Genomic DNA, 21945 nt, shown 5'->3' with positions numbered 1-21945 from the left:
TCCTTCAGCCTCCCTAGGACACCAACGCAGTTAAAAGGAGGAGGGCAAATTCATCTATCATTGTAGGAAGATTCTGCAGGCAGATTCTTTGAGTTCTGTCTGGTGAACTTCATTTTGGGGTGAAGGCCTGGGTGCCCACAGAAAGGGCTCAGCGTGCCGCCTCTGGCACCAGTGCCATAGGTTCGCCACCACTGGACTAAGAGAATATAATGTCCACAAAAACTCTGCAAACATACACAACGGACAGACATTCAGTGGAAAAATTATTAAATATGTAGTAGATGTTGCCATGACATTTAGATCATGCAAATAGTGTTGAGCAATGCATATTTCATTGAAGGATTATTCCTGCAATGCATTGATTAAGTTTAGTAAATCATTATGTATAATGCGGGGGGGGGGGGGGGAGCAGTACACACATACCTGCTGTAACTTTATTCAGAAGGACTAAGGAATTCAGCACCTTGTTGATGTTCTGCCCTTGATAGAGGTCATTGGCCTCAAATGTCTGAAAAACAAAACACATCCAAAAAGCAATGACATTTATCAACATTTAAAGGAACTTGGATTAACACTTTCCCTGCCAGGCATTTCTGGAAAATTTGTCGAGTTATTGGCCAGAGCAATTTTGACAATTTTGACATAATTTGACACACAAATAAAACTGTAATTACAGCATTATACTGAACCGCAAAACATATTTTCTGAAAGCAGACACTTGCCTCGTTTTCAAAATTACATTAAGCAGTTCTAGATATTGGCACCAATTAGGATTCAAAATGTAAAATTTTATTTTAAAAAATGCATTAATATTGACTTTGGGACAATTTTTTGCTATCAAACAGAATAATTACTGTATATACTTGAGTATAAGCTGACCCGAATATAAGTTGATGCCGCTAATTTTGCCACCAAAAACTGGGAAAATCAGTTGACTTGAGTATAAGGGCGTTTTTCAAAAACCCATGCTTTTTTTAACGAAGTGCTTAAAAACAAGCTCAAAACGCCATGTATGACCGCTGTCCAAGCCTTCCTTGCACATTGGTAGCAGCCACCCCCCAGTACTTTAATATAATAAACTCTGTACTTTCCGACAGCTCCCCTCACAGGTCTACTACTCAATCCAGTCTCGGCAGCAGCGACAGGTCCATGCACACAGTCGCTTGCTGATGTCAGTCTGTGAGCCACTAGCGCGCATTGCCTGGTGCTGCTGGCGGGACTGGATCAAGAAGAAGACCTGTGGCTGGCCTTGGAAAGGCGTATACAGAGTTTATTTTTTATATACCCAAGTATAAACAGAGTGGTGATTTTTCAGCACACAAATTGTGCTGAAAAACTCAGCTTAAACTAGTATATACAGTAGCTTCACAACTCCTAAATGTAACAGGAGAACATGTGTAGATTTCATATACACCTCATAGTCATATATTCACATAAATAAATCTTCACAATAACCCCAAATCTGCTTTTCAGCTACAAATTTTAAGACAGTCACTGGTAAAGTAGAGTTGGCAGGAATCCATGATCTGCAAACTACATTTTCCCTAGGGAAAGGACAGCCACCCAGCAACAGCTAAGGGCGATGGCACACGTGGCATTTTGAACCCGTTTTTGGTCAGTTTTTAAGCAGTCCATCAAAATACACATGCGGTTTTCAAAAACGGATGCGTTTCTTAACGGACAGCTTAAAAATGGGCCAAAAACGCGTTCAAAACGTCACGTGTGCCATCACCCTAATGGGGGCAGGCAGCCAGCCATTCCATCTGAATGTGATTGAATGCATTACTATGCATACATTCACAGCTTTAGGTGCGTCCTGATTGGAGTGGTGCCTCCTAAAGCTCCACCCACTCAGGGCCTGCCTCAGAAAACAAACTTAGGCCATTTTCCTTTACATCTTCCATGAGGAGGGTCTGTCACAGCTAGAATCTTCCTCACAGGTAGCTATAAGAATAGTAGACCGGGATAAGAGGTTATTAATAAACATGTCATTATCCCCTTTCAGAATAATATGACAACATTTACCACTGAAGCCTGGGCCGAGTAATAATCTGCAGGCACAGTTAAGACACTATTTTGCAGTAGCAGCAACAGCCATAGCATATTATAAAATGACACAAGTCAGACTAGTATACAGCAGTAATAGCTGGTATATATATGGCACAGGTCCTACAATACACTAGTATACAGCAGTAATAGCTGGTATATATATATATATATATGGCACAGGTCCTACAATAGTATACAGCAGTAATAGCTGGTATATATGACACAGGTCCTACAATAGTATACAGCAGTAATAGCTGGTATATATATATATACGACACAGGTCCTACAATAGTATACAGCAGTAATAGCTGGTATATATATGACACAGGTCCTACAATAGTATACAGCAGTAATAGCTGGTATATATATGACACAGGTCCTACAATAGTATACAGCGGTAATAGCTGGTATATATATGACACAGGTCCTACAATAGTATACAGCAGTAATAGCTGGTATATATGGCACAGGTCCTACAATAGTATACTAGTAATAGCTGGTATATATGACACAGGTCCTACAATAGTATACTGCAGTAATAGCTGGTATATATATGACACAGGTCCTACAATAGTATACTGCAGTAATAGCTGGTATATATATGACACAGGTCCTACAATAGTATACAGCAGTAATAGCTGGTATATATATGACACAGGTCCTACAATAGTATACAGCGGTAATAGCTGGTATATATGACACAGGTCCTACAATAGTATACAGCAGTAATAGCTGGTATATATGACACAGGTCCTACAATAGTATACAGCAGTAATAGCTGGTATATATGGCACAGGTCCTACAATAGTATACTAGTAATAGCTGGTATATATATGACACAGGTCCTACAATAGTATACAGCAGTAATAGCTGGTATATATATGACACAGGTCCTACAATAGTATACTGCAGTAATAGCTGGTATATATATGACACAGGTCCTACAATAGTATACAGCAGTAATAGCTGGTATATATATGACACAGGTCCTACAATAGTATACTGCAGTAATAGCTGGTATATATATGACACAGGTCCTACAATAGTATACAGCAGTAATAGCTGGTATATATATGACACAGGTCCTACAATAGTATACAGCGGTAATAGCTGGTATATATGACACAGGTCCTACAATAGTATACAGCAGTAATAGCTGGTATATATGACACAGGTCCTACAATAGTATACAGCAGTAATAGCTGGTATATATGGCACAGGTCCTACAATAGTATACTAGTAATAGCTGGTATATATATGACACAGGTCCTACAATAGTATACAGCAGTAATAGCTGGTATATATATGACACAGGTCCTACAATAGTATACTGCAGTAATAGCTGGTATACAGTATATGACACTGGGTCATACACTGCATGGTATGCGTCACAAAGTTAGAAACATATATAATAGAGGCCACAGAATACAGAATATTGGCTGTGCTATATACAGTATAATACATTGGTAAAGAGAGAAGCTTTTAGTCAACGTTTAAACGTGGAAATCACTCGGTAATGTCTAGACCAGTGATGGCGAACCTTTTAGAGACCGAGTGCCCAAACTACAACCAAAACCCACTCATTTACCCTGATGTGCCAATGTCCCATTTTAAACAGTAACTTATTGCTACCTGTTCTTCCACTTCTTTAATTGTATCGGCCCTCTGATGCCACCAATACAGTTGAAAGAAGGAGGGCAAATTCAGACTCTCATTGTAGCTTATCTCCAGGGTCTCTCTGTTTAGGAAGAATGGTGGGTCCAGCAGGAGGACCTCCAAAGATATTGCAGTTCTTTTAACACCTTCTCACTTTTCAAGCAGTTCCAAACAGTCAATGAAGTGCCTAGAACTGCAGGAAGATTTAATGGATTTGGTCCTTTTTGGTGAACCCTGTCCTAAGCTGATGGCCTGAGTGCCCACAGAAGGGGCTCTGAGTGCCACCTCTGGCACCAGTGCCATAGGTTCGCCATCACTGGTCTAGACCATTGTCTGACTGGAAATACAGTGTTCCCAGATTACTATAAAAGAGAACTGACCAGAAATGTCTCCTTCTAGTTACTTACTGGCCATTCATAGTAAATTGTGAGAGCTATGGAACAATTCTGTGGTAACTTTCCACAGATTTTGCTGCTCTACCTGGGAACACATCTTTCTACAAAGCCGTCTGAAAAAATTCGGGAGCCCTGAGTAAGTGGAGCTTTAGGAGGCACCTCTCCAATCTGGGCACACCTAAAGTTGTGATTGTATACATAGTAATGCTTTCAAATCACATTCAGACAGAATTAGAGGCTGGCCGCCTGCACCCATTAGCTGTTGCTGGGTGGCTGTCTCCCATAGAGAAAATATTTTTAAAAATTAAAAAAAAAAAAAAAAAAAAAAAAAGTGTTCTTGTGAAGTAGCCTGAACACCCCAGGGTAAATAGCATAACTTTTCTAACTCTGTTTTATAATTTCTGTGGAAGGAAACTGATCAGTAAACTGATGTCCTTTAAGGGACCTTATTTTCCATTTTTAGTTTTTTGGAGGGTTAAAGTTTAACACTGGAGAAATTCTGTATATTTTTTCAGTTTTCAAATGAACCATTATGTATTACCGTACATACTCGTGTATAAGCAGAGATTTTCAGCTAAAAAAATAAAATAAAAATATGTGCTGAAAACCACCACCTCAGCATATACAGGAGTCTATTAAAAAAATAAACAAACCTCAATACCCATACTACACACCCTCCGATGCACACCATGATGCGGCGGTGTCGCCGCTTCTGACGTCCTAATGTGCACCAGGCAGAGCACATGGACACGTCTCTACCCGCTTAGTTACAGCTGAAGAACCTATGGAATGGGAGCCCCGGGGGGCAATGGGAGGCGCCGGAAGGAGAGTATGGCGGAGGGATTTTTTTTTTTTTTTTTTTTTTTACACGGGTTGAAGTGTATTTCATAGATTTGGCTGCAGTCATTTCGTCATTAGGGGGGCTTCTGGGAATTTCATGGTAAAGGGGGGGGGGGGATGTAGGTCATTTTATTATGGGGTCGTTCTGCAGGGCATTTCATCATTGGGGGGGGGGGCGCTTGGCATTTCATTACTCGGGGAGGCTGTGACCAATGCATTTCCCACCATAGGCTTATGCTCGAGTCAATATGTTTTCCCAGTTATTTCTGCCAAAATTAGGGGCCTCGGCTTATACTCGGGTTGACTTATACTCGAGTACATAAGGTAATTCTCTAGTGTGTGACTTCACAGACTCTGACGCCGGCCGCCGCTGCTATATTATATGTGCCGACTGCCACATGGCACGGACCTGCCACTGCCGAACGGATCACGGAGAAGACCTGGGGGGACTCTTTTTTTTATGAAATGGGTGAAAGGCTGGCTAGCTATGTGCATGGCCCAGGCTTTATGCAGGGGCAAGGGGCTGAAAAGCTATATACTGGGGGAAGGCTGTGACCAATGCATTTCCCACCTTGGGCTTATACCCGAGTCAATTCTGTTTTCCCAGTTTTTTGTGCTAAAAGTAGGAGCCTCAACTTATATTTGGGTCGGTTTATACTGGAGTATATACGGTATACAACACTAAACTTAATTCATACACACACACACACCACATTCATGCAACTTTCCAGCAAACAGTGATAAAATGTTAAACATAATTACATGAAAAAATCCAAAGTTTCACTAAAATATGTACATATCAGAAAAGAAAATGAAAAAGTACTTTCCTAAAATGTGAAGAGTTCATACATACCCCACATAAACCAAGCTAATCAGATGACAAAGGTCACATTTACATGAGCGCCATTGTATTAGCCTCGCAACAACAGAACCTTCCGCGGTTCATAAGAATTTGAGAAAGAACATTAAAAAAACACACCGAGTGTGAAACAACTCCTGGGCTAAAAGAGTGTTAGCCCTGATACTCCCTCGTACACTCTGCCTTCATATGTCACAATGCCCAAAGCAAATAATACACACAGTAATACCAGAATGATAGATTGCTACCTCCCCACCTCGCGTATACCTATTCATTAATGGACCACCCTACAGTTAGAATTCTTTACTTTGCATTAATGTAGGCCATATTTATGCTTGTAGCCATCTACCATTATGGTATTGTATGTATTTTTAGCTTTAGGAATTGTGACATGTGCAGGTACAGTGTACCTAGGGGTTATCTGGGGTAACAATGTTTAAAGGGGTATTCTCGTCTGGGCACTCACTTTCAGTTTCACTAATCTTCCATATATAAACATTTCTTCAATTATATGTTATTAAAAAAAATGTTCCTGTGTGAAGATAATTTCACATAAATAAAGTCATGTTGTCCCTAGAAACCAGATAGCTTCCTCGGATACGACCACGTCACACTCTAGCAGTGGTGGCCAGACTTGGGCTATATAGTCCTGCCGGACCACCAGGATTCAGCAATCATTACCACAGGACGGCTGTGCGACATGCAGTAACTCCCGGATATTTTATATACAATAACCTTTTGTTTATTTGTGCAATCTCTCGGGCAGAGGTGGCCGTATCCGAGGAAGCCATCTCGTTTCTAAGGGACAAAATGACTACATTTATGAGAAATTATCTTCACACAGGAACATTTTTTTTAATAACATCTAATTGAAGAAATGTTTATATATGGCAGATTAATGAAACTGAATGTGAATGCCCAGACGAGAATACCCCTTTAAGCCCAAGGGTTGTTTCACACTCAGTATGTTTCTTAGGGTTTTTAATGATTGTCCCGTGTGTTTAAGCTTTTGTATCATTGTGAATAAAGCTCTTGGTGATAATTGTCCATGGTATCCTCTTCCTTTTTGCTTGTTGTATTGCCTTTTTATGAGTGGGCACCTTTTTCTCCTGTTGTACCTCTCTCTCCATTTGAGTAAGAACGCCATAACATAGGTAAAAATAATGGAAGATGGTGTGAAACTAAAAACGGTTTGTTTTTCATGTTACAAATAAGTTTTTGGACATGTTCTGGGTTGCAGTGTTAACATGTAGCCTCCTTAGGTGAAGAGGATCGAATGCTCATCTTTTCACTCAATTTACGTTTAAAAAAAAAAAAAAATGTTTATTATATGACAATTAAAGAGCAAGTGTGCTCTCAGATTGTTCTGGGTAAGAGAGGGTTTATAGCATGAACATTAGTTACTATTATCCAAATATAGAAACAATTCTCCCTGCAGCCTACAGGTTAATTATCTGGAGGGGGTGGGCACACTTCAAGGGGCTACAACTTTAGGTCTGTGGCACTTAGAAACACAAATTTGAGAGAAAAAAGGGAGATTCTAAGGAAGCGGAGCTATTAAAATGTAAAAGTGCCGTCAGTAGTGATTTTTTTTTTTATACATCTCACCCAACATTCTTATTTTAAGTTAAATATCTCTGGATCCCTGGCACCAAGAAACAAAATTTCCAAATGGAAAAAAAAAAAAGTGAGATTCTAGGTGCCATGGATCCAGAGTTATAGGCCTCTGAAGAGAGGATGTATCACATATGTCCTTGTCCATACTGATGCTACCCTGTGAGGATGTAGGATATACGTCCTTGGCAGGGAAAAGTTTAAAGAAAATCTACCATCAAAATCCATGATAATCCAGGCACCACAGGTGTAGTAATCATCTTATATTTGTTAAAATGGTCTCTGTCCTTCTAAAACCAACTTTTATAATTATGATAATGAACCAAAACAGCTATGGGAGAGATATCAGAGCTGCAGTTTCATAGGCTGTTACAATTTAAAGAAGCACTTCCCCCTCAGAATGTGTGCTCACTGCAGATTATAGGAAATACAGGGAGAAGGGTGAGACCAAGACATGCTGCTACAGTGTAACACCACCATGTGAAAATAGAACATGGAAATACTCAGACAAAGCCCTTCCTCCCCCAAGGCGTGTCTGGCATAATTATAAAGTTGATTTTAGAAGAAAAAAGAAGAAAAAGATTAGCACAGTCACAGTGCTTGGATCTATGAGCAAATGGCTCTGGTTTATCATGGTAAATTTTGATGGTAGATTTCCTTAAAGGGGTATTCTCGTCTCGGCATTCACATTCAGTTTCATTAATCTTCCATATATAAACATTTCTTCAATTGGATGTTATTAAAAAAAATGATCCAGTGTGAAGATAATTTCTCATAAATGTAGCCATGTTGTCCCTTAGAAACCAGAAAGCTTCCTCAGATACGACCACGTCACACTGGTGGCCAGACTTGCGCTATAGGGTCCTGCCGGACCACCAGGATTCAGCAATCATTACCACAGGACGGCTGTAGGACATGCAGTAACTCCAGGACATTTTATATACAATAACCTTTTGTTTATTTGTGCAATCACTCCAGCAGAGGTGGACGTATCCGAGGAAGCTATCTCTTTTCTAAGGGACCACATGACTACACTTATGGAAAATTATCTTCACATAGGTATGTTTTTTTAATAACATCTAATTGAAGAAATGTTTATATATGGCAGATTAATGAAACTGAATGTTAATGCCCAGACGAGAATACCCCTTTAAGCATATTAATAAAAGACAATACAAACAAATACAATTTAGCATTAAAAAATACAGAAATAAATAAATTTATCAACACAGAATCAGAGTGAGGTTTTACATGAGTGCCAAATCAGCTTACGGTCTTTAAATTCTCAAATTAGTCTAAACAATAAGAACTGTGATTCTTCTGCTTCTAGTTAATTTTTAAAAACACAAAAAAAATAGTAACCCCCCCCCCCCCCCAATGCAAATATAAACAATGCATATAAACATTAACACAACCAATGAAGTATACAAACAAAACTGTATCTAAAATATAAATGACTGTTAAAGTCATCAAACCTTCATTGTGGAGGATGTTATAGAAGACGCTGTTCTCTAAATCTTGTCCAGCAGTGAAATGTATAACAGGATATTCCAGCCTTTTTCTAGGTTTCCTGTTCCATAGCCATTCATACAGATTAGTTAACTGGAACCCATATGATTGGTTAACACAGCAACCCCCTGCTCCCTAGGAACCGGTCCCTGCAGCTTATGGAAAGAGGCGCTCAGAAACAGGTCATCTATATTGTGTGGCTTCGCTTTTTAGACAATTCTGTCATTTCCTCAAAAAAAAAAAAAAAAAAAAAAAGAGGTATACAAAAACACTGGCAAGTTTCAGTAGTAAGTGTTAGTGTTAGGCCCCTTCCACACTGGCGTTGCATTTCACGTCAGGGTGCAATGCGTGAAAAACTGGTTTTTGGCTGCGTTTTTGTTCCATTTTTCCTTGGAGTAATTAGCGTTTTTGCGTTTTTCACGCGCGTGTTGTTAGCGTTTTTTTTGCGTTTTCGGCGCATTTTTCACGCGCGAGTCAATGGGAGACTCGAGCATTTTTCAAAGGGACCATGGTTTGGGATTAAAATGTGTTATTTAATTGAAAAATAATGTCTTCTGATAAGTTGCAAACATCTGCGATCTATTCTTCACTGTTCCCCGTGTATATTATCTCCCGACAAGTTAGCAGATGTGAAGAACAGTGAATAGAATAAAAACAGTGAACACAGTGAACACCGGATCATTTAAGAGAAAAACACAGTGCAGAACACAGTGCAGAATAGATTACAGATGTTCGGCACATCTGCTTACTTGTCGGGAGATACGCGCGGAACGGTGCGCCCAAAATAGCATGTGAAGAACAATATATATGTGTGTGAAGAACACATTGCAGATGTTTAAATACATCTGCAATGTGCTCTTCACACATATATATTGTTCTTCACATGCTATTTTGGGCGCACTGTTCCGCGCGTATCTCCCGACAAGTAAGCAGATGTGCCGAACATCTGTAATCTATTCTGCACTGTGTTCTGCACTGTGTTTTTCTCTTAAATGATCCGGTGTTCACTGTTTTTATTCTATTCTTCACTGTTCTTCATTGTGTTTTTTTAATTAAATGATCGTTCGCGAGCAGGGGAAATACTGTTATTCTGGTCACCTAGCAACCCTTACGTTTAAAACGCATTGCACTCGCATTGCACTTGCAATGATTGCGAGTGCAATGCGTTCTTGATGCATCTCCATAGACTTGAATGGGGCGTGAAAAACGCGCGTGACACGCAAAAGTAGAGCATGCTGCGATTTTGACGCGTGTGAAAACGAACGCAAGCACGCGCGTGCAAAACAACGCTAATGAAGAAAGACCCATTGAATACAATGGGACAGAGTGCAATGCAAGTTCTGCGCGTCAAATGCACGCGCAGAACTCGCGCGTGAAAAACGCCAGTGTGGAAGGGGCTTTAAAGGAAATTCCTCCAATCAGAAGTAGTTAATACATTCAGTTTTGACAAATTGCAGGAATAGTTGCAAGAGGAACGAAGCTACAAATTGTTGAGTAAATAAATCAGGACCAAACGCCAAAGAATAACAGACAAGACTTTGTGTCACTTCAATCCGTGTTTAGGCACCATAATGATGTCAAGTCACGGTATACCGCACTAAAGTAACAAAACGCAAGAACTTCAACTATTTCATACAAAAGTGCACAACATCCACATCAAAAAGAACGCTGCTAGTCTTCAAATATAGATATGATAATAGCAGTGAAAATTATATTATATATAAGAAAAATGTCATAAGTCTGGCCATACACAAGACCCATAACAGACCTCTGCATCACTTACAGCAGGAGTATACAGCGTTAATTCTTTGAGAATATAGCACAAAGCATTTATCAAGAGCTGTACATTGTGTGGCAGCTCCTGATGCCCCTGCATTGGATATACTAAGAGTCTTTAGGTACTGGGACAAGCTATAGTTATAGTCCATGCTCTTGTCCCACTCCAACTGCGAACGTTACTCCGAGATGTCAGCTCTGCTCCGGTGAAGAACCGAACCAGCATCGGCTAAGCGCCGGACTAGTACTGCGCTAACAGGTTAAAATGGCTAGTTAAGCACAAAAGATGTTGATTTTCTTGCATAAATAGTCATCTACTAACACTATAATGTACACTATTTGTATTACTGAAAATCTCATACTCATTGGCTAAAAATACTCCTCAAAACGTTAAGAGGAGTATTATTATTCTTCTGGAAAAATGATAGTGCAAGCTCTCAGTACAATAATACAGTAGTTATATTTTTAAGCATAGGAGACAGCATTTGTTGCTAGTACCAACTAGATTTAGGCTAGGCTACAGACTAGGCTTACCGAAGCTGACGTCAGAAGTGATGGTACAGATATGTGACACAGGGCAATTGTATGTTTTTAAAGAGAACCAGATAAAATATTTATACACTTTATCTCAGTTACATGTCAGTAGTGAATAAAAAATATTGATTTAAGACCGAACAAGCTTTATCCTTTTTGCATTGAGCTTAAAAGGGAACCTGTCCACACATTTTTCACAAATACAGCAAAGGTCCTCATCACATGTGATCAGATATATACATGTGGGTAGATTTTGCTAATGTGTTAAATACCTAAAATGACATCACCCTGGTCACAGGAGATGAAGTACTGAATGGTGAGGAGGTGGCATGGAGTCGCTGTACTCAAGCCAAGCAGGACACACCCCACTCTGACTCACGGCTAATGGCATATAAAAGATAACATTTATTTTATGTCCTGTTCTTATCTATCGCTACGCAGGGCCCCAAAAAGGCTTTCCAAAACCTTACCTCCTCGCTTGACAACAGCCTGTCAAATACAGCAGGAGACACTAGGGAGATGGTAAAAACAGATTATTACGGCTTCTACCTTCTGCTGTTATCGCTACATAACAAGGAAGCATCGCTATGTGGCCACTGCCTCTATAGACCTAGTGGTCATGGGTACACCTCTGCCCACGGGTTTGTTTTTTTTTCAACCAGATATTGTCCCAGAGTTTTATCATTCCTTTTTTCATAAAATATCCACTCAAACATTTCAAATCTTATTTACGAACACCAACCAATAGGCAAGTCTGGACGTTTATAAACGTCATAACAGTCACCAACTTCAAAAAGTTGTCCTGAACCCTAGTACCACAATTTTTAAAGAGAATATTAATAATCCCCCTTTAATATGTACATGCACCCTCTGCATTTGTATCTGAACTAAAGGAAAGGATAATGGAATGACACTGTACATATTCATAACATATTTTGGTAATAGTTTATAAAAATTTTACTATTTATTTAAAAAAAAAATAAATCTGTAAAAAAAAAAAAAAAAAACTATTTTTTCACATCTGTAGTCATTTATTGGCCAATTTTATAAAGAAAAAAATTTATTACATAAAAACTACCCTATCAAGTGAAAGTTTCACATGTCATGAAAGCAACAGAATTTGTTTCCAAAGATATCGTCATTAACCCCATAGCGCAATAAGACGTACCCTTACATGAGCCCTCTTCATACTCACCGGGCATTTGCTTCATAATGAAGCAAACGCCCACCGCTAACACCCGCGATCGGTGCTTGCACCGATCGTGGGTGTTAACCCTTTGATCGCCACCGGCAAAGCTGCCGGCAGCATTAAAGAGCCGGCGGCGCATGGGCGCCGCCATCTTGGCTCCGATCGTCACTCCCTGTGACGTCACCGGGTAGCGGCGATCCGTTGTCATGACAGCCTCGGATCACACAAAGATCTGAGGCTGTCATGATCGAGGCGATCTGCACATTGTAATAGATGGTGTGCAAAATCCCCATATACTGCCATACTGTAGTACGGCAGTGTATGGTAGGATCAATCAGACAACCTAGGGTTAAAGTACCCTAGGGAGTCTGAAAATTAACGCGAAACACCGGCGGCTCATTCCCGATCGCAGGCGTTTCCATAGAAACGCTGATGCGATCGGGCCGAGGGGCGCGACCTTGTCTGCGTTTTTGCGTTTGAAAGCGCAGACAAAGCGCCACGTGTGGCGCTGGCCAAAGGGTGAAGACACACGTGGCGTTTTTAGGCCGTTTTTAGTTAGTGCGTTTTCAGATCGTTTTTGACCAGTTTGAATTAAGATAATTGGTCAAACCTGTCAAAAACGCATAGGTTTTTTACGATCTGAAGAAGCACTAACTAAAAACGGCCCAAAAACGGCCTAAAAACGCCACGTGTATCTTGACCCAAAGGGTGCTGCCACACAGAACGTTTTTGGACCGTTTTGGTCTGTTTTTAAAAGAACTTAAAACACATGCATTTTTAAATGTGTAGGCAGCTGTGAAATGGATTACAGCCAGCCCAACCCATGGTAAACATACAAAAACACATGCGGTTTTAGTCTAAAACGGTCTTTTAGTTTAAAAACGGTCCAAAAGCACCCCGTGAGGTAGCAACCGAATACATTTACACAGCTCATCTTCTAAAGTATGATATGTGAGAAATCCAATAGGCATAACCCCTAAGCCAGTTGTGGCGAACCTATAGCATGGGTGCCAGTAGTACCCCAACACAGAGTTTGCCAGATACGACTCCTGCTTTCTCCAGTGGTCCAATACAGCCCAGAACGTGCCATTCTCAGCGCTATTTTAAAGCAACTTCCTTGGCTGCCAGGACTGCAGGTGTCGATAGAGATGGATTTTCATTTGAGCTCCTGCTCTGGGTCCCCTGATTCTTCCTCTTCAGGGGACCCTGGAGGGCTACAATACAAATTTCTCCATCATCTTTCTATTGTATTGGTGAACTCAGGACACCAATATAATTAAAACCTGTGATACAGCAGGGATCATTAAATTACTGCTTAAATTGTCATGTTGGCACTCTGCGACATACAGTGCCTACAAGTAGTATTCAACCTAGATTTAGCAAGTTTGATAAGAAGCAAATAAGTTAGAGCCTTCAAACAAGAGCAGGATTAACAGATGCATAAATCTTACAAACCAAAAAGTTATGTTGCTCAGTTAAATTTTAATAAATTTTAAACATAAAAGTATGGGTCTATTATTCAACCCCTCAAACCGCCCAGAATTCTGTTTGGTTCCCCTAAAGTATTAAGAAGTATTTCAGGCACAAAGAACAAAGAGCTTCACATGTTTGGATTAATTATCTGTTTTTCCAGCCTTTTCTGACTATTTAAGACCCTCCGCAAACTTGTGAACAGCACTCATACATGGTCAACATGGGAAAGACAAAGGAGCATTCCAAGGCCATTAGAGGCAAGATCGTGGAGGGTCACAAGGCTGGCAAGGGGTACAAAACCCTTTCCAAGGAGTTGGGCCTACCTGTCTCCACTGTTGGAAGCATCATCCGGAAGTGGAAGGCTTATGGAACTACTGTTAGCCTTCCATGGCCTGGACAGCCTTGGGCCAAGTATGGCCGAAGAGTCAAGGCTAGCCCAAGGACAACAAGGAAGGAGCTCCGGGAAGATCTCATGGCAGTGGGGACATTGGTTTCAGTCAATACCATAAGTAATGTACTCCACCGCAATTGTCTCCGCTCCAGACGAGCACGTAAGGTACCTTTACTTTCAAAGCGTCATGTCAAGACTCGTTTACAGTTTGCTCATGATCACTTGGAGGACTCTGTGACAGACTGGTTCAAGGTTCTCTGGTCTGATGAGAGCAAGATCGAGATCTTTGGTGCCAACCACACACGTGACGTTCGGAGACTGGATGGCACTGCATACGACCCCAAGAATACCATCCCTACAGTCAAGCATAATGGTGGCAGCATCATGCTGTGGGGCAGCTTCTCAGCCAAGGGGCCTGGCCATCTGGTCCGCATCCATGGTAAGATGGATAGCACAGCCTACTTGGAGATTTTGGCCAAGAACCTCCGCTCCTCCATCAAGGATCTTAAGATGCGTCGTCATTTCATCTTCCAACAAGACAACAACCCAAATCACACAGCCAAGAAAACCAAGGCCTGGTTCAAGAGGGAAAAAAATCAAGGTGTTGCAGTGGCCTAGTCAGTCTCCTGACCTTAACCCAATTGAAAACTTGTGGAAGGAGCTCAAGATTAAGGTCCACATGAAACACCCAAAGAACCTAGATAACTTGGAGAAGATCTGCATGGAGGAGTGGGCCAAGATAACTCCAGAGACCTGTGCCGGCGATTATTAGCTGTAATTGCAAACAAGGGTTATTCCACAAAATATTAAAACTAGGGGTTGAATAATAATTGACCCACACTTTTATGTTTAAAATGTATTAAAATATAACTGAGCAACATAACTTTTTGGTTTGTAAGATTTATGCATCTGTTAATAAATCCTGTTCTTGTTTGAAGGCTCTAACTTATTTGCTTCTCATCAAACTTGCCAAATCTAGGTTGAATACTACTTGTAGGCACTGTACAAGTGAGTTTTGGTTGTAGCTTGGGCACTCTGTATCCAAAAGGATTGCCATCATTGCCCTAGACTACCTGCACACAATGTGGGAATAGACATGCGCTAGCCATATTTTCTGCATGTGCTCATTGTACGGGCCACACACAAGGCTGCAGACTACACAGGACCCACGTGCATGATCTGGCTGCCAGATCTGCAAATAGAGCAGGTCCTATTCCTGCTGGTGGTTGTGTCCCAGGCAGTCGTTTTCAATTGTGACTTGTGTGAGTAATTACGTCCCTCACATGTCTACTCGCAATCTACTCACGCAAGTCACAATATGTCGCAGAGTGCCAACATGACAATTTAAGCAGTAACTGAGTTCACCAATACAATAGAAGCCTTACTTCACAGTGCATCTAGAATAATTTATTATAGCCTCTACACACCCATGTATTCAATACTGCAGCAAGAAGATGACAGCAGATAACAAGATAGTCTCACATATAGGTGTATACCATACATGCTGCACCTATATACCTCACACATTGATGTATATACATCTGTAGTATAACGGTGGCAGCCGATAATAGGATAATATATGTAGGAATGCACCTCACACACATGCGCACTTGCAGCGCGCCTCACACACTTGCACACCTCACACACACATGCACTTGCAGCGCGCCTCACACACATGCGCACCTCACACACATGCACTTGCAGCGCGCCTCACACACATGCACACCTCACACACATATACTTGCGGTGCGCCTCATACACACATAGACCTCACACACACATGTGTGCACAGGCAGTGTGGATATGACAGTGCTCAGGAGAGGACACTCACCTCTAGGTTGAAGTGGCTGCAGCCCTTCAGGAACTCCCTGATGTTGCCCAGGCACTCGGCCTCGGTGCGCGGTTCCGGATACACCTGCAGACACAGAAATACAGCGGCTTAGCAGCAGCACTGGGTCGCCCTGGCATTTACATTACAGTGCACGTATGACCCGGGTGGGATTGCTGGCGCCCCCCATACACGCGCCGGTGACTGGTGTCATATGCACGGCTGCTCCTCACCTTGTATATTTATCTCTTTTCCCTGCGGCTTCTTTCCTAAAGCCACCAGGAAGCAAATCCCAGCTCAGGAAATGACGTACAGTGCAGGGAAGACGGGGCCTCCCCCACCCCGGGCACAGCCGGGATCCACATTACCTGCACCGGGAGACGGGCATCCCCGGGGACAAGTCTCCGCGGTAACTCCTTCACTGCCACGGCCCAGGACAGACAGCCCCCCACAGCAAGAAGCCCATAGACACGTTATATCCTATCACACATGGCACACACAACCCTGCACACTCTTCTAATAACAAAACAAATCCTATAAGTGTAAGATAAGTAATGGGACTCGCTGACCCCATCATTTTAGGAGTAATCTGTACCTTGTGTGAACATTGTCCATTTTATGATGATAATGTCTCATACTGAAAGTGATAAATCGCACAAAAACTGACTAAAACATGTATTTCACTGCTGACCATTGTGCCATATATTTTCAGATATTGTAGAAGAAAAGTTCCCATTTATAAGACAATAGTGGCTTGCACAAGAGTTAGGCCCTGTTCACATTTGCTATGGATGCTAAGCAGCTATTGTCACACTACAAAACAGCACATGCACCATGATGGAAACCTGATGGGTCCAATACCTCCATGGCTTGCCATAGGCACTCAGAATATAACCGCGTCTGGTATTGATACAGCAGCATGTGACTTCTTTCCCTTATAAATATCCTTCCTTACACTGAGTCATGGGGAATGGAAAGTGAACGGAAGATCTTCCATTATTTGTTTCCATTATGCTCTCCAAAAAAGAAGAGTGTCACAGAAACCCCCAACACTGGTGTGACCTGGGCCTTTATCATATAAGTATCACACAATACATTGTTACAACACACAGTGATGTCATAGTACTCTGATAATAAAAAATATATACCGTATATTCCGGCGTATAAGACGACCCCCCTACTTTCCTGTTTAAAATATAGAGTTTAAGATATATTCGCCGTATAAGACTACCCCTTTTCCAACGCATACAAAACACCGGTAAAAATGTAAAAAAAAAAACAGATTTGAATGTAACATGGTCCTTTTTTTAATTTAAATTCTTATGACATTCAGGTATATAGCAGGAAAACTGTCGCTCATAAACATAAGGCATACAACAACAACATTACCATCGTCCATTTCACTGTAAATGTTACCATACTGTACCTTAAATTTTTATTTTATTAAATATTCCATGCCATGTACTCAGAAGCGGGAAAGAAATTCCAAATGCAATGAAAATGGTGAAAAAACGCATTTGCGCCATTTTCTTGTGGGCTTGGATATTACGTCTTTCACTGAGCGCCCCACGTGAGCCCTCTCCATGCAGCGCGACCCGACCGCCGCCGTGAATACACGGCGGGCGGTCGCGATTACCGGCGTATAAGACGACCTCTTCAAAAGTCGTCTTATACGCCGGAATATACGGTAATTTGCTTTATGTGGCCATTCATTCATGCGCAACTATAACCACAGCACTTCCTACACTTATGACCCTACTCACCACACAAATTATTGTGAATGTGTCATTTCTGTTACATTTACTATGCAATGGAGTTCACTGAACCAGATGGTGGGAAGGCAACTGCAGGGAAACAAGTAACTGGATCTTCAAATGCTCCCAAAGGTACTGCATAATAGTTATATGGATTGCTACCTAGAAACTATATGGCAGACCATTATAAGAATCAGAATTATCTACTTTACATACAAGTTAACCAAAGGAGTTTCCTGAAATGCCTGCCCTATAGGCAGCATTTTTAGATTTCCATCATGTAGCATCTCTTGTTGACACGTTTAATCATGCTGCCAGATGGTTAACATCATTTAGTCACCAGATCTCCACAAGATGCATTTGGTTGAACATCCATTTGTCTTTGAACAGATATAACTGGAATCTCTAACAGAAACTTGCCCACTCATGCCACATGCATCTCAAAATATTTCTAGAATTCACCCATTTCTTACACTTGAAACATGTAAAACCCTGATGCTCTGATTTACTCTCGTCTTGACCACTGTGAATCCCTACTCATCCGTCTTCCGCCTGCTAACCTCTCTTCATTACAAGTCACTGCACTGGTTGCCCTCCTCCATACGTATACAGTTTAATGAGATTATGTCAGGTCAATTTGGGACACTAAACCTTATGAACCTGTGGTTTAGAATTCCAAATCACCATATATGAGCTCTGACAGTGGGCACAAAAAAAAAAGAGTTTATACTGACCTAGATGGGAGTCCAATGAGGCACATCTTTCTCATATCTAGAGCTGCCGAAGCCTCCTCTCTGCTTGCATATCACCACAGACCGAGGTTAGTATAAATATTTGTTTTTTTTTAATGCAGTCATGAACAGAGCTCATTTAGGGCGAATTTGGGACATTTAACCACAGGTCCTCTACTTCCTCATCTCAGTCTCCTGACCATTTGATGCTCTTGAAGCTGCCCTCGATCTCTGGTGATTCTCTTGTTTAATTTGAATCTTCTAATCACATCTCCAGGACTTCTCCCGTGCTGCACCCATTCTCTAGAATGTACTAATACTCAACTACCAAACTTTAAACACTCTTTTAAAACCCTCTCCGTATGAAGACCTGTCATATTCCCTTGCAGCATGTAACGTCCAGGTCTATATAATAGCCAAGCATTACATATCAATGAACAGGCTACTCTGAATTCCTATGCACCTTGGACTCTGTATACAAGATAGAAGCTGATAACTGGTTCATGCAGTGGCAGCATTATTTATTTATTTATTCTGAGACCTTAAAAGAATTCTACCATTTGATTTCATGCATTAAACATACCCTGAGAATGCTGTAGCTACACTGATGCAGAACCGTATCTTGTTTAATCCCTGAGCTGAGTGGTTTTGCTGAAAAAAAACATTATAAAATTATGAAAATAAGGCTCTGTTGCTCTCTCCTCTCACATTAAGGGCTCATTCACACTGCCGTCTGCAGCCGTCTACAGCATTCTCAGGGTATGTTTGGTTCATAATGCATGTTCAAATGGTAGATTTCCCTTAATAAATGGCTGGGTAAGAGATTTGGGACTGATATGTCTCCCCTTCTTCCTCCTAGATTATAAGCTCCTGCAGCACACATTCAGATTTTGTTATATGTCATGACATTTGGGGCAGGTCACTGTCCTCAGTCATCACCTCTTTACAAATAACACGTCACTACAGAGGTCAGTGGATGTAGAGGTCACAGCTGAGGCCAGTGAGTGGCTGCAGAGGTAACATTCTTTGCACGGCAAGTCATAAGACAACAGCCCCACGTGTGCTTCAGCAGCTGGCTACGGGCTCTGATGTAGACGACGATGCAACCTTATGGCATGGCATCCATACCAAAGGTCATTAGTACATGGCCAATGTGAATGGTCTATCCCGTGGATAGGTTAAAAGACATCTACCATCAGTTTCACTGATAGTACATGTGTAGCACTTACATGTGCGTTTCTTTATGCACTAAGTGGAAATTTTCTTAATAACTAAAAAAAATGGCAGAATTTATTAGAAAAAAAAGAGGTTTAAAAATATGTAAATTACCCGGGGAACCGGGCTGACGCCACCGGTGCGCCTCTGAGAATGGCCGGCTTTTAACCTGTTCACGCCCTGCATTGCTAGTCCTGCCTGCTACAGCCCGAGAGCTCCAAGCTCCGGCGCCTCTGACGTCACTGGCTTTCTCCTTGTTCCTTGGACAAGAGCAGGAGGTACTATTACAGTGCAGGAAGTAAATAAATTAGAAGCCGAGAGGCTCTCAGGTTAGGCCGGCAGCACAAGTGGTGTTTTGAACCCATTTTTGGGCCATTTTTAAGCAGTCTGTTAAAAAACGCATGCGCTTTTAAAAAACGCATCCGTTTTTGACCCATTTTAATTAAGATAATTGGTAAAACCAGTCAAACGCTTTTGTTTTTTTAATGTACTGCTTTAAAATGGCCCAAAGACGGGTTCAAAACGCCACGTGTGCCGCGGGCCTTAGTCTGCCTGATTGGCTCCGGATAATTTACATATTTCTCTTTTTCCTCACAAACCGTGCCATTTCTTTATTCACTAACAACAGTTTCACTTAATGCATAAAGAAACGTGCTACACATCTACCATCAGTTGTCGTTGTGGACCAATGTGCAGTGACAAGTTTTTGTGGCCATGTGATTTTTGGATAACCAGTGGCCTCAGCAGTCGAAGAAGCAGGGAAAATATCTGCTGTTAATTATAACTATCCTGTGACATCGCTGTTTATTGTTCCTATATGGTGGCATCAATGTTTACTATATCTATCCTGGACATCACTGAGTTTTTTTTATCTCTGTATTGTGACATCACAGTGTATTATCCCTTACTGTGAAATTAATGTGTATATTATCCTTCTACTGTGACATCACTGTTTGTATTATCGCTGCACTCTGACATCACTGTATATTGTATCCCTGTACTCTGACATGACTTTGAGTAGTATCACAGTACAATGGGGCTTATTTACTAAGGGTCCTGCGGATCAAACTTTCGTTGGCTTTTAGAAATTTTCAGGGTTTGCGCCGCTGTGACAGGTATTTAGAAGGGGATTGTGCCGCACGCGTCAGATTTTGGCGCAATTGTTACTGACTTTCATGCGACAGAAATCGGGGGAGGGCCGTTGGACTATCTGAAGGATTCCAACTGAGCGCGGGATTTAACTTTAAAATTGTGTCGCAAGACAATGCCCTTACATACACCGGGAAGAAGAAAGTGAACTCCGGAGGACCTGAGAGGGGAAGCGACACATGCAGGAAATCGGGCGCACTATCTTTGTGAATCGCAGCAGAAAGCATTATCGTCGAACAACGCACAGCGGGAATCATGACAGGACCGGGTAAGTAAATGTGCCCCAATGAGTTCACTGCGTGTTCACTGTACTGTGACATCAATGTGTGTATTATCCCTGTACTGTGACATCACTGTGTGTATTACCCTTTACTGTGACATTACTCTGTGTATTATCTCTGTACTCTGACATCACTGTGTGTAATATCTGTGTACTGTGACATTACTGTGTGTATTATCTCTGTACTGTGACATCACTGTGTGTATTATCTGTGTACTATGACATTACTGTGTGTATTATCTCTGTACTGTGACATCACTGTGTGTATTAACACTTACTGTGACATGACTGTGTGTATTATCCTTCAACTGTGACATCAGTGTATGCATTATCCCTGTACTGTGACATCACTGTTTACTAGTCATATGCTGTCATAGTCATATGTCTATTATAACTGTACAGTAATATGGTGGGATATCTACATTAAGAACAAAAAGATCAAATATGTAGAAATCCAACAGGCCGATCATTTCTACATCAGAGGGACATGGCCATGCACATTAAGCCTGTCCAGTCATTCAAATGCTGTACATCCCCAAAACACATACTCACTGTTGTATATCCATAATCATTTGTACTCCAAACAGATTCCTATGGAACCCTGATGCAAACATAGGTTGCCTTACTATATTAATCTGATGAGATATACATCCTATAGATCCAATCTCTGCAAAATACCAATTAATATCTGCTGTACATTACA

General features: G+C 41.3%; 1 protein-coding gene across 5 annotated transcripts in view; it reads right to left on the bottom strand.

Annotated features, from left to right (window-relative positions):
- ARHGEF7 (Rho guanine nucleotide exchange factor 7) overlaps window positions 1-21945 on the bottom strand; it is an 87474-nt gene that overhangs the window by 59343 nt on the left and 6186 nt on the right. For 4 of the 5 annotated variants that reach the window (XM_072135576.1, XM_072135577.1, XM_072135579.1 and 1 more), the window contains exons 2-3: window positions 16117-16200; window positions 424-508 (exon numbers count right to left, since the gene is read on the bottom strand). In XM_072135576.1, coding sequence (XP_071991677.1) covers window positions 424-508; window positions 16117-16200 — 169 coding nt within the window. Of the gene's footprint in view, window positions 1-423; window positions 509-16116; window positions 16201-16481; window positions 16503-21945 lie in introns of those variants that run through there. The other variant, XM_072135581.1, reaches the window with a different exon arrangement.

This window comes from Engystomops pustulosus, chromosome 2, assembly GCF_040894005.1.
Source record: "Engystomops pustulosus chromosome 2, aEngPut4.maternal, whole genome shotgun sequence".
Lineage (NCBI taxonomy): Eukaryota > Metazoa > Chordata > Amphibia > Anura > Leptodactylidae > Engystomops > Engystomops pustulosus.
Note: the sequence above shows the minus strand (reverse complement) of the source record. Positions and strands in the feature narration are given on the sequence as shown.